This window comes from Saccoglossus kowalevskii, chromosome 6, assembly GCF_978046115.1.
Source record: "Saccoglossus kowalevskii chromosome 6, keSacKowa6.1, whole genome shotgun sequence".
NCBI classification, from domain to species: domain Eukaryota; kingdom Metazoa; phylum Hemichordata; class Enteropneusta; family Harrimaniidae; genus Saccoglossus; species Saccoglossus kowalevskii.
In genome coordinates, this window is record NC_140646.1 from 27,074,086 (window position 1) to 27,091,806 (window position 17,721).

At 34.1% G+C, this 17,721-nt stretch overlaps 1 protein-coding gene across 1 annotated transcript; it reads left to right on the forward strand.

Annotated features, from left to right (window-relative positions):
• Positions 1-109: 109 nt before the first annotated feature.
• Positions 110-14,342, forward strand: LOC100376660 (protein O-glucosyltransferase 2-like). Its single transcript, XM_085500282.1, has 10 exons — positions 110-609; positions 1,465-1,667; positions 2,472-2,677; positions 2,832-2,909; positions 3,474-3,646; positions 5,353-5,590; positions 5,966-6,175; positions 6,415-6,504; positions 6,830-6,934; positions 11,180-14,342. Exons 1-10 carry the CDS (start codon positions 407-409, stop codon positions 11,195-11,197), a joined length of 1,524 nt encoding a protein of 507 aa, XP_085356408.1. The 5' UTR covers positions 110-406; the 3' UTR covers positions 11,198-14,342.
• The last annotated feature ends 3,379 nt before the right edge of the window (positions 14,343-17,721 follow it).

The following is a 17,721-nucleotide window of genomic DNA, read 5'->3' on the forward strand; positions in this document are numbered from 1 at the left end:
TGTCATAAAAATAACTACTTCCTATTAAACTCCATATGATTCCTGAAATGTAGAAATAAAGTGTTAAGTAAATAGAACAGCGTATGTGAAAATTCAATATGCAAATCAATTCGTGACACGAGAGTTTGGAAGAGGTCATTGTCTAGATTCCCAACGCAAGCAGAAGGTTTTCTTTTCTCAAAAGAAAGGTCGTCTACATGCGACCGGGGGACAACTTTTGATGAAAATATCGCAGCGTGGTTCTGTTTGTGCAAACGCATATCTTTGAAGGAAATGCCCGAATATAAACATTTTTTGTGAAAATACCTCCATCAAACCCAGACCGGGCCTTTCTCCCTGAAACAGTGCCAAAGGAACCTCCGGACGCGGATTCTAACACCATCAACTTCCGGATATACTTCCAGCCATGTACTTGACTACTTGCATCGTCGTTCTAATTCTCCAGATATTCTCTTTTAGTTTCGCGATCATAGACCCTGTGACTGGCATCGAAAGGGAACGAATAGTATGTCCTTCCAAAACAATGGTTTATGGTCCCGGGATAAACCCCAGTTTCACGGTGCCTGCGAGATTTTTTTTCATCCAGGCAGTTGATACAGAAGGTCAAAAGTAAGTAAACAATGTGATGTTATTTTCAATTCATTAATTGTTGATAAGATTACTGATGAAATAATTTAATTTTCTTTTTTTAGGAATTCCTAATTATGAATAAAAGCATTCAGGTTAAAAACAAGACATATGATAATATTAGTTGTAATGATTTGGAAAAACAATTTTAAATTCTGGGGAGAGATTTGAAAATAATATCAATTCACAGTGCTAGGGTTGTTGTGAGTGTTCAGTGTGGGTTTACTTATTCAGCAAAGTGGGAAATGATAATTTTTATATATAATATTGGTCGAAAACAATGTAGATGAAATTGTGCCCCAAAACACAAACTTTTTTTGAGTTAAAAATCAAAATTAATCTCCTGTGGGTAAAATGCATTATACAGTAATTTACCTCGTCTGAGGCAGATATCAAGAATTGGCTGATGCTGATTAAACCTGTTCGCTAAACGACAAACTTTCTGAGTTTAAATTAAAATTAACCCCCAGTGGAGAAATACATTTCAAAAGTGTCATCCATCCTTTCTTTGATTGTCATCAACAGTCTAAATAACACACAAAATGATGTCAGTGGCAAAAAATATGCTAGGAGAGGCCAATATCAATATTTATCAAACGATTGTGTGACTGCTTTTGGCCAATAACATTGACTGTACCATACTTGAGGTATAATATTATTTATTTGCATGTAGAAACTTTGTAATGTTTTGGGAAAATGCACGATATTTACGTCCCATACAAGTCATTTCAAATTATTTCCACAGTAACATTGCATTATAATTTATATATCATTTTGAAAAAAAAATCACTATACTTACACTTACTTATATTATTATTTTTTTATGTTTTTTAATAGTTTCACGTATTCTCCGGGTCCAAATGCATTTGTTGTGTCTATTCAGCCAAAACATAAAAGAGGACGACTTTGGACACAATTACTTGATCGAAACGATGGTTCTTTTATTGTTCGTTACCGTCTATATGACAGCTATGACGATATAGAAATTGACATTAAAAGTGGTAGAAAAGATGTTGCACAGTCTCCTTACTTACTTACAGGTAAGCAGCCACAAATCACAAACTATTTGTTTACCACTGCAATGTTGATGATAATGAGCTGTATTATACACCTTTTATTCATGGTGGGTGACAGTGACTTCTGTAACTTCCAAAGTATTCATATTTGAAGTTGAGAATATACCTAAAATAGTATTGGGGTTTTGGGACTATTGGGAATATTTGATTTGTGATTCAAACATGATTGGTTGACTGGCTTGAGTTATAGTTTTAAAATCTGTAAATATGAGATATTATTAGATTTATTACCACTAATTGAGATGAGATACTGATACTAATACTGATGAGAAAAAAAATAACTTTCTAGAAAATTTCGGATGTAGATGCCATAATGTAAAAATAAATCAATAAAAATATTTGTGTTAATGATAAAATTATTACATGCATAATGCAAATTGTTTTAAGGCATATATTATACAACTCTTTCATCTTTGAAGTCAACACTTGCCACAGATAAAGCTGTATAATTTGTTCCACTTTTTTAAAAATATGGTAATCAAGACTTGAAGTAGACTAGTATCTCATGTGAAAAGGGTTTTTTTCGTACAAAAATTAACAAAGAAATTATGGAAAAATACATAAAAAATCATGCAATGAATGCCGTTCAAACGGTTAACCTTGTGTATATTGCTAGAATATTATGATGCAAATTAATAAAAATGTTTGTGCATGAATAATTTATTTATGTTTAGATTTTCAGACTTGGAAAAGACACAGAATTTTAGTCAATTCATAGGACCCACATGATGTACAAGTGTCATAATGTTAAATTTGTAATAATTTCAGGTCACATATACCATGAAGACTGTTACTGTCCAACAGAAGATGAAAGTGATTGGTTGGATGATATGCAGTGTGGTGATGAGCTTCATCCCCAGATCAAAGAAGATCTTAAAATATTTTCTCAAGTTGATCTAGACAGACTAGCCAGTGAAGCACCTGACAGATTCAATCGTCACAGTTTATGCCACTACTCAGTTATTGATAACAAGGTAGTGGCAAGTTGTAGCTTTCTAAATCTAGAATCTGATATAAAAAAAAACATGTATGTGAGAAATGTTTTCCGTGATACAAGGAACTAGAAAATAAAAGTGATTCATGAAAATGAACATTGAATGATCCTTCTCTTTCTATTTATGAATACAGATTTATAGAAAAACGCATGGTGAACATGTTGGCTTTAAAATGTTCATGGACGCCCTGTTATTGTCAATGACAAGAAAGGTAGGTTATCAAAAGACTCTGTAAACAATGTAACATTTATCCTCCGAAATTCACTGGTTTATAAAATAATTTGCATAAAAATATCTAATGCGTAGAGTGCATTGCATTTAAATTATTCCACAGTGTCACTTTCAACTCTCTAATACTTTCACCAACATATTGTTTCAGAAACCCAAACAACAACATTGCCAGCTAAGTTGCCAACTGGTTTGCTATGTGATTTATATAATAAGTTTAAATAAAGTGAAAAGAGATTGCATCTTCTTGTGATAATGAATGTACTCTTAGTATTGGTTTGACCATAGACTTTAAAAAAGATAGGTCTATGGTTTGACAACTCCGGTTCAGGTTGGTTTGACTCAACTTGTTTCAATAATATAACAGTCTTGAGGTGCGCTCCAAAAACTAGAGTGCAACTTACCTGGCAATGTTGCTGTTTTGGTGTCCAAAACAATATAGCAGTCACAGTGAATACAAAGCTGCTGATGTTATATACCATTCATATTGGCCATTCCTGGAGGCTTTCGGCAGATAACGTGTTAACCATTCACATTTTTCCTTGAGGTGAAACTACCAGATATAGAATTGTTCGTCAATCTTGGAGATTGGCCACTAGAGAAGAGAGCAGCAAACAATGATCCTCTGCCTATATTCTCTTGGTGTGGTTCAACTAATAGTAGAGATATCGTTATGCCAACTTATGATTTGATGGAGTCTACCTTACAGACTATGGGAAGGTAAGTTGTTTTCATGCATATGATTTTAAATTCCAATGTTTAGGTTTGTAGTTCTATGTCCTCACATTGATTAGTCTCAAGTAACTACATTTTACACTGGGATTTTCAAATTGATGACCCAATAATAGGGAGATATTATAAAAGCATTCCTTGTCAATTCATGCATCCAATTTCTCATACAGTTGAGAATCATTAAGGTTCCATGTATAGTATTGGAATTATGACCCTACATTGAGATAACTCAAAATCTGCACCAAATAAAATATGGCAAACTCACTCTACATAATGAATATCTTGTTTCTTTCACTTACTATAGCTAATAAATAAAATGATATATACCGTACTCTGTCATCACAATTTCAAATTTGTATCAGGGAAAAAGAAGCCTGGAAATCATTTATAGCATAAAAAGTGAGAAAAAATAGTGTGTTGCAAACTTTAACATGTGTCATGTTTTTAGCTCCGCTGTCGACTTTGTCGAGCGGAGCTTATCGTATGAGTGATTGTCCGTCGTCCGTGTCAATGTTTTACTTATTCGACTTGTTCTTGAAAACTACAAGCCTGAATGCTTTGATACTTGGTGTATATGTACCTTGGGTAGACCTCTCTCAGATTTGTTCATTTCATGATCATATCTTCAATTCTCTAATTTTGGTAAATATTTTTGTCATTTTTGGTAAAAAGTGATATTTTCGACTTCTTGTTAAAAACCGCAAGTCCAATTGCTTTGATATTACATATATAGGTACTACATGTGGACCTCTCTCAGATTTGTTCATTTTGTAATGATATCTTTAATTCTCTGATTTTGATGAATATTTTTGTCATTTTTGGTAAAAAGTGATATTTTCAACTTCTTGTTAAAAACCCCAAGTCCAATTGCTTTGATATTACATATATAGGTACTACATGTGGATCTCTCTCAGATTTGTTTATTTTGTAATGATATCTTCAATTCTCTAATTTTGGTGAATATTTTTGTCATTTTTGGTAAAAAGTGATATTTTCAACTTCTTGTTAAAAACCCCAAGTCCAATTGCTTTGATATTACATATATAGGTACTACATGTGGATCTCTCTCAGATTTGTTCATTTTGTAATGATATCTTCAATTCTCTAATTTTGGTGAATATTTTTGTCATTTTTGGTAAAAAATGATATTTTCGACTTCTCGTTAAAAAGCGCAAGTCCAATTGCTTTGATATTACATATATAGGTACTACATGTGGTCCACTCTCAAATTTGTTCATTTCATAATGATATCTTTAATTTTCTAATTTTGGTGAATATTTTTGTCATTTTTGGTAAAAAGTGATATTTTCTTGTTAAAAACCACAATCATTTATGGTGAAAAATGATATTTTTGAATTCTTGTTTAAAACTTCTGTTCTTCAATTGAAATGTGCATTGCTAACAGCGGAGCTATCTCAGCCGAGAGGCTGCTTGTTTAATTTATTATCATCATTTTTGTGCATGTAAATTTATAAAAGTCTGTCTTGGCATTAGATATCACATCGTTTTCTTTTTTGACAGATTTGAATATTGTCTACAAAGCTAAATTTTTTAAATTAAGTGAATTTTTCGCCAAATGTACATAATTTTCCATTACCTGCAGGTTTTAATCTTATATTTTCAACAGGAATTAACCCCAAATAATTAACCAGTATCAGGTTTAACAATTGTGTTTCAATTCTCTTTTGTTTCAGAGTGACCTTAGATATGCTCTCAGTACAAGGCAATACTGGTCCTAGATGGGAGAACAAAACAGAAAAAGGTTTCTTTAGAGGGCGTGACAGCCGAAGAGAAAGACTGAATTTGATCAAACTTGGACGGAAGCATCCTGATCTTATTGATGCTGCATTGACAAACTTCTTTTTCTTTAGAGATGAAATGGAGGAATATGGACCTAAAATACCTCATATTTCATTCTTTGATTTCTTCAAGGTAGGAATGCTAATGTATTTCTGTTATGATAATCTTATTGGATAATATGCAAAGCTTAGTTAAATTTTATATTTAGGAATGTTTTTAGAAGAGCGTAGCATACTACGGATACTACTGTAAATTACTTTTTTAATTGCACTTGGAATTTGTTTTCGCCGATGTGATGAATCCAGCAAAAAAATTACGAAAAAACCAAAATGTTTTTTCAGCGAAAATTAGTTACAGCTAAAGCATTTTACAGTTCATGGTTGCATTGAGGATTGTGTTGCTCAATACCATACTTCATTGTATTAAAATAATCATTTTTTTTGTGTACATCCAAATAAGCTTCTCTTTTCAACTGTCCATGATATTATTTCATGTTTTGCCACATAGTTTAAGTACCAGATTAACCTTGATGGCACCGTAGCAGCATATCGTTTCCCATACTTGCTTATCAGTGATGCAGTGGTTTTCAAACATGAATCTCCGTATTATGAACATTACTATGGTGACCTGCAACCATGGGTGCATTATATACCATTCAAGTTAGATCTCAGTGATCTTGTAGAAAAACTACAATGGGCTAAATCACACGATAAAGAAGTAAGTATAGCTCTGTTCATTTGGTAACTGTTTTTACATATCAAGTCACCAGAATTGCACATTGGCTTAGCGCCTCATGTACATTGTATTTTTTTGTGTTCATATATTTTTGGGGAGCACCATTCTCAGTGGCTTGTCTTGAATAGAAGTACATCCTGATTACATTCTACAATGACATGGTTTTTACTTTTTGAAAATTAAAAAAAAACATACCATGACCTGATCTTGTTACTTTACAGGCACACAAGATTTCTCAAAATGCACAGCAATACGCAAGAGAAAACCTTATGTCTAATGATTTGTATTGTTATCATTATAAACTATTCAAGGTAAGAACATCAGCAGATATCAGCAGATATGTACTGTAAAGGGGTTAATTATTCACTGGGTTTTAATTTTGCTTATTTCGTTGATCCGAAAATGCGCTAAATTAAAACCCAATGAATATGTAAAATTTAGCATAGAACACATTATCTAAATGAAAATACCGTGAATTTAAAACCCACTGAATATGCATGAAATGGTAAATCAGCGAAATTTAAGCCCAGTGAAAATTAGTCATTTTACAGTATATCATTTCCATACACCCTCTGCATACTTTAGCTGTTATGAACAACTGTCATTGAGTTAACTATTTTGTTCATTTTCTGCAAGGAATATGCTGCAAGGTTAAACAGAAAACCCAAGATCCATGCAGGCATGGAGGAAGTTCACCAACCTGAAGATAAAATGAAATGTATATGTCATCGTTTTTCATCGGTATGTAAATGAATGTCAAAATTTTGAACTTTATACGTATTTGATATACTGGTACCGGTACTGTAGATATGCTCCTTACTTTCTTTATTCAATCATATAAAAAAAATGGTTTAAAACAACTACCTTTATGTGTTAAAAGCAGTTTCTCTGAGTTGCACAGACTGATTCTGTTGGCCAATTTGTACATCAAAAGCTATGATATAAATTGTATCGGTAATTTTGTATTCAAACTTAAAATAGACATTGTTTCACACTGCTGCAAGTTGACTTGTGTCACAATTTAGATTTCTGGATGGCAGCTATTTTAATTCATGAAAATCTTCACATTTTTGCAACGTCACACTGTCAAGTTGTGTCTAAACTTAGTACACAGTCAATTGTTTTCTTTCATAGCAATGAAAGTTGATTTATGTCACAACATCTAATTGTCAAATTTAGTGAATTGGGGGTTCCTGAATTGATAGCGTTTGCACGTTCATCTTTTGTGCACTTGCGCATATTGCCTGACCTGGGGTCAACTAACCGGAAGGTAGGACAGATTTTTAATGTTCCGAACACACACGAGTCGCAGCACACCAAACATCACTGTTTCTAACACGCAACGTAAAAGTTCCCCTGAAATAAAACTGCCATTATCTTAAAACTAACTCGTACCAAGCTCTGAAAATGTGCACACTATTTTGCCTAAGCAAGAATAACAAGCATGCAAATTATCTTTGGCTATAGCGTAATATTTTCATATTTTTTTGCGGGTATTTTGGGAGTTGAACAACTATGTCACGATCGTATTTTACTCTGTGAAACACACACACATGTACCATCTCTATTTCAGGTCCATTTTCACTGCAAAATCATCTTTTTCAACTCAAAATCCACATTTCTCAGCTGTCTTAAATAGTTATCTTAGCTGCCCTCGTTTTACCCACCCACATTCACTCTGCTATCTTTAAAAACTTGTTTGAAATATACCACTGACTTTTTTCGATTGCTTGTCTATCGGTGCTCTTTTGACTTTTTACTCCCCAGGGACTTATGTTTTGCCCTCTGTGCATCCGTGAGTCCATGCGTCCATGATCACCTGTATCTCGAACATGCATGGACCGATTAAGTTCAAACTTCACTCATACATGACACATTATATTGGACATATGCACATACATTTTTTTCATGATCTGTTTAACGATAGCCGAATAGCGGCCATTTTAAGGCCAAAAATGCATCAAAATTGCTCATTTTCACCATTCCGGACCCGGATCTCAGTTATGCATGGACGGATTTTGTTTAAATTTGGTACATACATTAAATATAATAGGACCTTGATGCACATCATTTTTTTTTGGATCGGGTTTGAAATGGCCGACTGGCGGCCAATTTGTTTTAAAAAATTCAGTTCTGGATCCGTATCTGAGACATGCCTGGATTGATCGAGTTCAAACTTCACACACACAAGGTACATCATGTCACAAATATGTATGTGCATTTGTTTTATGATCTCATTAACGATAGCCAAATGGTGGCCGCTTTAAGGCCGAAAATGCATTGAAAACGCATATTTTCACCATTCCAGTCCCGGATCTCAGTTATGCATGGACGAATTTTGTTCAAATTTGGTACATACATTAAACATAATAGAACCTTGATGCACGTCATTTTTTTTCCGGATCTAGTTCAAAATGGCCGACGTGCAGCCATTTTGTTTTAAAGAATTCAGTTCTGGATCCGTATCCGAGTCATGTCTGGATTGATCAAGTTCAAACTTCACACACACATGGTACATCATGTCACAAATAGATATGTGCATTTGTTTCATGATCCGCTTAACAATAGCTGAATGATGGCCATTTTAAGGCTGAAAATGCATCAAAATCACGTATTTTCACAATTCCGGAACCGGATCTCAGTCATGCATGGATGGATTTTGTTCAGATTTAGTACAATGTGTTGTACATATGCAGGTGCATTTCGGATCAGACCACTGAAAGTGGTCTGAGATTTCGGTCATGATCTGCTTTGAATGTATATGTCACTCAAATATGAACGGAACGGGGACGTGTCATTGACAATGACTTATTATATTTTTGTCCTTCTCTTGCCTGTTACAAGGTAGTCGGGAATCGAAAGTTGTGTTCGTAGTCCAAAGGAGGTGACTTTCTACTCAGCTCACTATTTCTGTTACTTTGATATACAATGTACATGTAACAACAGAAGAGCATGATGTACCGTATTTATCCGGGTATAAGCCCATGGTCCTGAACATGGAAAATCGCCAAAAAGAAGGGGTAGGCGTTTGTCCGGATATCCTCGGCAAAAAAACCCAAAAAATCACGAAAATTGGCAACACGCAGATCGAACTGCGACAGGGAGTAAAACGGCAAATAAAAACATGCAACAAAAATAAATAAACAATATGCAGCATTAGAAGTGTAACAAGAAATAATTTATTGCTTAGAATGTGACAAATATTAAAACCAGAAATAATAAAAATCGACAGTGAAGATTCATTTGAATTAAAATATCCCTGTCGACAAACATGCTGCCTCATACGCGTGAATTATTTCCGGTTTTGACAAATACCGGATCAACAGCCATACAATATCAATAATAATTTACGCAGTAAAATTACGAAAGGTCATAGTTGTTAGAAAAAAACTCCATCTAAGATCTCTATTTGTACATTCATTGCTATCTTCTTAAAAGTCAAAACCCTGAAATTCCAAGTCGACACCACTGTCGTGATTGAACAAAATCCCTATAGCTTCGTCTTGAAATTTGTCGATGTCGTCCCACACAATTTGGACTTAGCACATTTAATCCACGGATTTCGCTGTCTGGTAGCTTGGCACTTTTAATTCACGTCTAATCAGAATAAAGAGACAAGAAAAATTGGGTCGCAGCAAACGGCTCGCACGATGCTTTTGTTTACCATCTGGCAACCATCTTTGACCTTTAAGCATCCGCTTTACCGATTGGCTAAGAATGACATCACTACTAGTGTTTCATCATAGAGGTAAATTCAACATCGCTTTTTTATCAGACTAGGTGTTCGTTCATCAATCATGGTGAAAGTTACCATTCAGCAAGTTATATGGATATCGCGGTGGACTTGAAAAAAGAAGATTTTTATTTCCAACGACAGAAGAATAATTTCCATGAAATGCAATAGCTGTGGTGAAAGATGGTAAAAAAGTTGGCAGTCTTCGGCATGACATTGCAAAATTGCTGGCCCCAGTTATGGATTCGCAAATATTTTATAAAGCCAAAACAACGTGCTTTAAACCTGTCTCCCAGGTACGGGTTGCTACAATATTGCAACATTGGTTTCATTGTCGGCGATGCTAAAGCCGAACGAGTGCGACACTTGCTTCGTGGCTCTCTATATCCTGTAAGATTTGCTTGAATCGTTTCTATAAGGAAACACAAACCTAACGGTCCTTTTCAGGGCCACGACATATTTCAAAAAAAGAACTACCGTTTCTCCTTTAACATACATTTTTTTGACTCGCTGGCTGTTACGTTTCTGATAAAAAAAATCTTGAAAAAATAAATGTAAACTACGTAAACTGTGGTGAACGCGCTGCTCTATTTATGTCACAGCTATTTCGCGTTTACTCTTCATTTTATGCAATTGACATTTATTTTTCAAATTTTGTTATCAGCATTACAACAGACTGCAAGGAAGTATTAAAACTGTTAATACAACGAACAAAAATAGGTTTTTGTTTTTTTATTTTATCACAGGTGTAGAAAAAACACCCCTGTGCGTTTGCTAGGATATGACCTAAACTCCTTTATTTTATCAAAAGTGGGGGGGGGGGGGGCGTTTGTCCGGGCATGGGCTCTTAGCCGGATAAATACGGTATATATATATATACTGTGGAATACTTTATTTTCGCTGGAATTAATTTTCGCTGAAAAAGCTTTTTGGGCGTTTTGCTTGGAATTTATTTTCACTGATTTTTCATGAGTTTAATAGGAAGTATAGGAAAAAAAGTATATTCGCTGGATTTTATTTTCACGGAATCATCCCTTCAGCGAAAATAGCGGAAATAAATTCCAAGCGAAAATAAAGTATTCTACAGTATTCAAATTCACTATGTATAAAATAAATCATCTAAATAATACAGTGTATGTAAAATGTACATGTGGTGCTCCGAAATTCAACTCAACTGAATAATGAATAAACAGTATCAGGAAAATCATTAACTCAACTTATCTTGTTTTGTTTTTCTGACTTTATAACTACAGGGTCATGATGAATTCTAAGAAGAGTATTTACCCCAGTCTTTATTACATTGGTGCTATACAGAAACTAGAAGAGCAGAAAAACTATATGGAAAACTAGGGAATATTTTCCTGTGTAATATTGGGATTTGTAGTGAGTTTTCCTTAGTATCTATATCTGTAATGAAGATTGCAGTGATCTGGTTTGGTGTAATTTGCAACTGACAATCCTTGTAATGGCTTGGTCTGTTTTAATATGTATAAGTAATCTAGCATTGATAGTCAATTTGTGTTTTTATTCAAATTTTGCACATACATGAAATACTATACAAGGACAAGATACCAACCATGCAAGTGTGGGTGTGTGCTTGAATGTACTTGAGATTACAAATATATATAGTATTCTATGCAGTGCAAATTTGATGACATTGACAGTATTTCGTACAATTTACGACAATGTGTTTACTAGGTTACATGACAAAAACATTGGTGATGAGGCATAATGACTATGATGCTAAGAACCATGTGTTTACAATTACTTTCCTGGAGCACACATAGTCACAAACAAGAACAAAACCGGCTTGTATATTCATTAAGAGTTTATGACTTTTATAAAAAAAAAATATGTCCATATACATGTATGGATACCCATATTATTCTATCAGACAAATATATTTAAAAAATTATTATATATATTGAATTATAATATAGAATCTAATGTACATTCTGTGCTGCATTTGTACTAGATAGGTTTATATGTTGCTGCTCTAATTTGTAGAAAATAGTAAATGATCATGATAAAAGATAAATGCTTTTAAAGTGAAAATCAAAACTGAAGACCAAGTTCTGTCAATCTTTATATTTTTTCTGCTAGAAATTATTGATTATTTGTGTGCATTTTGAAGGACACTTCTCTAATTTTCCAATTGATTTTGGCATTGGTGATGCCGATGACCACGTTGTAGAAAATCACAATAGTGTTGCAATGCTTTGCATTGATACCGAAAATATCAGAAGAGCATCTTCAAGCAAGGTCAAATCTAATCGGATTTGTCTTACATGCTTATTAATATGGGCAAAAATGCACCACTATTAAATTTGTTATACTTTGAGTATCATAGAATGTCTTTTAATATCAATAATGTCTAACAATTCCTGTAATGTTTCCAGTGTGGGAAACCAAAACCTATTTATCACCAGAATTTTGCAATTTGATTGAAATTCAAATACGTACAGATTTAATGTAAAACATGTTTTTACTGTGTACTACCAGTTGTAGTACTGTTACAGCAGAGCACAGAATGGCACGACTGTTTCTTGTCAGTGCTGTCAGTAACATGACCATTTATTGTATGTACATGTACTGACTGACTTCTGAGTTGGTAGTTGTCTTCTGTAGTTGATAACTTACACTGAAATTTGAAAGCACTGCTACTGAAATAAAAACATGGCAGTAAATAACAAACCAAAAAGACTGTTTTAATCATTTGTACCAGCCACACATCAGACTTGCAGCGGACCTGTAATAAACATACTGTTATGCACTCTGTTGCAATTTTAACAATTTTGTATTTTTAGTTTTTTTACTTATATTTTTAGACTAGTTTTAATTCACCAGCCAATAAATAATTAGTTTGGTTATCAATTTAGGCAAACATTTACCTGGTAGAAATCAATTTATTTGTAAAGGAACATCTGGCTGATAAATACAGCTCTGTATTCACTAATAGTTGACAGTCTATAAAGGCGGTTTCCACAACCATGGTGCAGGGTAGCAAACGAAATGATGCACTTTTCATGAAGAACTTTTTAAAAATGTCACATTCAAGAAAGAAAATTAAACTATTTTCACTCCACAGTAGCAGCCTAGCTTAATTTATTCTAGGACCTGAACAAACAATGTTGAAACTGACAGTGTTACTCATTATATAAACAACTATAATATAATATACTTCTCAGTACCTCAAGTTATGAATGTGTGTGTCTTTGAATCATTTTCACTGTAATTTGTGCATTGCATCACAGGAAAAAGTTGACATACCGCAATCGATATAGACGATCTACAACTCGTATGACCGTGTGTTAGCAAATTTATTAACTTATGTGTAGTAGTTTTCATATGCTCCAAAATGAAAATTATTGCATGAGTTTAGTAATTCCGATATCACTCTGTCACAAATAGAGAACTCTATTTATCTCATATACATTTCACAGTTTTTTGTCGTCATAAATACATTGGAAATGTAAATGTGTTGAAGGATTCTTAGTGCATTCTGTGTTTATTTGCATTTTGGAACACTGTTCCTTGAATACAATTTACTTGTTTTTACCCACTGCTAATTAATATATTTACAGTGTTAGGAACACATTAGTATAATTTTTCGCAATTTGAACGCAATTCTTTCTGCCAATTTTAACACATCCTATGCGCTGTCAAGGGAAGTAGCCCATCGATAGCCCAATGTATCAGATGGAAAGGCATGATGTATGGGATACGGTGAATTTATATAACACATATAAAATGTGAAAAACAAAATCATCTCACAATAGTATTAACAGATAATAAAAGTTAACTGGTTGCAAGTGGACAGGAGAATGAATTAGCATCATCGGACATTGGTTCCATATATGAACTGACACGTTACTTCACAATATGCTGAAGAAGAAAGAAAAAAAATTTCTGAAAAAAAAATTAGGTTATATGACCCAAATAGTGCCCATTTCAGATTCTCAGTCAAGTTGTCTTTCTAACATTACTGGTGTGTTATTATATTTGTCAATCAATATTCCATACATTTTGTTGTGTAAATATAAACTACATTACTAACATTAAATAGACATATTAAAAAAAAAGCTACACACAACACAACACACAGAATACAGACTATAATGGTTTTACTGACAGTTCACTGCATTATCATTTTCCTTTCTGTGCAAAATGAGTGTAATTTGTACCCCAGAACACAAGATGTGTTGACCGCATTGTAGTTGTGGTACTGAAAATTAACCCTCCCTAGATAACACACACTTAATGTACAATAATGTAACTAGCTAAATAAAGAGTTATTCTTTATCTCCAGTACTCAATAATCATGTCTACTAATCTTATTTTCATATACAGTTTGATATCTTCAATGTAGTTTATTTTTCTGAAAATAAATATTTACTGGAAAAAAAACCCACAAAATATTGTCTTTGTTTATTATAAATATTCTCACATCTTGCTTTATTTGTTATTTGGCTGCCATAGGTTTGCCAGACCTCAGACAGTACATTCTATGCTATTCTCCAGTAAACTGACGACATAGATTACATGTATAAAATTTCAATTAAATACTCAAATAATTCATATTCAAAGCCATGTTCTAATAAATGGTAACATCATGGAATCTGTAACCAATAATCTGTTGTTAAATCATTTAGGCAGTAATGTCTTGCATTTGGTTTTGACCCGGGTGCACCTTGCACTAATTACCGCTGGTTACTCTTTTGTTACCTTCCAATCACTAACAAGTACTCAAAGCTTGGTAAGGTGTCAAAGTCTCCACTTTATATCAGACCCATATATCTAGCGCATGCGTGGCACAACGAATATCACCCTTTAATAATACTGATACAGTTTTGATAAAAAATGATCAGTCATAATCTACCAGTAGCCAGATGTTTTAAAATAACTATCGGTACCAATATTTTTTTTAAAAATAGTACAATTGTGTATGACCTCTGTTCCATCGATTTTAGCATGAGTGTTTTACAGCTTCTAATCTTTGTACATAACAATTTGATATTATTGATAATCCCTGTCCAAAATATTAATTTTGTGAAATTAATTGGTTTCACTTCTGGCAACTATCAATGCAGAAATTAGAAATTACTGCACTTGTGTTTTGTTATTTATTTATTACCAGTATATGATTGAACTATCTGTATGAGTAGTCCATGTAATTTTGTAAATATTCCAGTATATTTTGGGTTTATATGTGTTTCTATTAGAGATGCATTTTTAATAAAGCGAAATATGATATATTGTCTATGGAATCAGTAATACTTACACAATGTACCCATACCAGCAATTATTAGCTTATGATACAAAATTTAATCTGTCGCTAGAGATTTTTCTAATTAAAAAAATCAAAATGTTGGACTGCATCGAGTAAACTTTGCTGGTCGAGGCATCATATGCAGTGTGCCTTCTGAATTTTGCGGTTAAGGAGGTATACTTTTCGAAGTTTGTATGTTCCAAACCCTCCACCCCCAAAAAAGGTATTTTTTAAGCAGGGGAACAAGACAAAACAAAAATGTTTGACAGTGGAAGGTAGACCTTGTTGTTTTGGAAGTTCCACCTGCACATCAAATGCACACACACATTCAAACAGAACAAGAAGTTTCTTCTTGGTGTTTCTCTAAAATAAAGTTTTGATTTTTCGAAAAGTCCACGTTTTATCAAAAAAAAGTGGTAAATGTTAACTTAAAAAGCAGTGGAGAGGGTTGATTTTTTTATTTTAAAGAACACTTGTATGTTCTACCTTCACCAGCTTTAAGACATAAGATGAGAATTGTGAACAAAATGAATTGTACAATATTTTGGAACCAGTTCTTGTTTTATTTCACTTCATATTCCGGTTGTAATGACGTGGAGGTGCTTATTCAACTTTGTGAACCACTTGTTCATCATGTTCACATGGTACCACGCGAACCGTAATCTGTTTTCTGGTCGTCCTATATTCGAGGCTGCCATCACGCGGCATGCTTCGTCCACGGTTCTGAACACAACCCGAGCACTGGTGGCGCTCGTCATAACAATCTTCTCCACTCTGCCAATGTAGGATAAAGTGTTGGTGAGTGTTTGTGGGTTGTAACTTTGTCCGTTTCGAAGAATTCTCCACCTTATAGGAATTAATAAAGTGTCAATACATATTGGGGTCTTTAAATGTTTTATTTGATCGATATCTGCACGCAGAAAACAATAATACAATGTAATAATTACGATTACCAACAACCACTTTGAACGCCGAAGGTAATACAGTAATAGCCTGGCCTGTCGACAGTTCTCGAACCTAATTTGTTTTTATATCTGATGAAATATCTCAAATTAAAATACTGAAAGCTTTTCTCCTAAATGTCGAATAAAAATGCGTTCGGTATTTTAATATATAATAAATTTATAATAAATAAGGTCCGAGAACTTTCGAATATCTAATAGTGGCCTCTGTAATCTTTTTATGGTCGGTATTTTCGAAATACAGTAAAAAAAGAGTTTTCACCGGCCAAGCTTATATTTTTCACCTACCTGACTTCTACTGTTGAAAGAGGAGCTTGTTTCCTGTTCAAAAGTGTGTCTCTTCTGACCACTTTCTCGAGTTCGTCGTCAATGCTGAATTTCGGCACACTATTCAACATTGGTATCGGCGTCAAAGTGGTCACGTTGTATTCTGGTTCCATCGCAGCAGCTTTGTATCGTACATTAATTTCTTGGTGCATAGTTTTGACACTCGTTTTTCGGCAAATGTCACTTCTTGTCGACATGATGGGACCGTTCTTCCGACTACTGACTATCGATAAACTTCGGCTACTATGTGAACGACCTAAAATAAACAAAAATATATGTAATAACTACGCATATATCTTTTATAATGAAACATTTTATTCTATGATAATATATTAAATTATGTTGAAACTGTATCTAAAATACGGTGACCTTACCACATCCCATATTTTCTGTCGGTAAGTCAGCAACAACCAGTCTACGAGAGCTTCCAGTGACCGTCTCCGTAAACGGGTCCTGTAATAGTGTGCACCAGTTAGCCAGATGACGGAAAACATGACGACCGCGTATCTCACTTGGTTTTTCCAGTAGTGTGGACGTCTGTAATTTGCGCTTTGTTGGCAGTTGTTTATTTTTTTCCTCACCGTGCCGGATTATTGCTCGCCGTACGTTTAATGCATCTTCCATATACTTGGACATTTTCCCAGAACATTAATGTCCAAGCATATCATCTACATAGACTCTGTGATGAAAATAATAAGCCGTATCTGTATACTATTTCGTGTTTCCCAAGGCGTTACAACAGGTGCTATCGAACTTGCGTAAAGCCATTAGAACGTTCATATGTTCGTTTATGAACACCATTGCGCGTTTAGATGACGAGGCACAAAATCGTTGTCATAGCGACTGCGTCCGAAGGAGGAATATTCATTCTCCGCCATAGAGTTCCTAGCGGTTACGACACGGAAAGTATATATTCGTGGAAATAGACCTCTGCGTGAGAGATTGAGATATAGTGACCATAGTAGTTTGGAGTTCTGCTTGTAATGATTTTATTTTCGTGTTGAATGAGTGGAGACATATACGTAATCAAAAATAGAAACATACATATAACTTTGCGTCTCCCACACACACATTTTTAAGAATATAATACAGCGCTGTAAATTAAGATCACGTTGCTGTCTCGATGTGTATCATGCAAAAGAAAGACTTTCCCATGCAAACATAAATTATTGAAGTGCGCGCGCCCTCACGCCTCTCAGTCTCAACACTTGGGGGCGCTACCGGCACGTCGGTCACT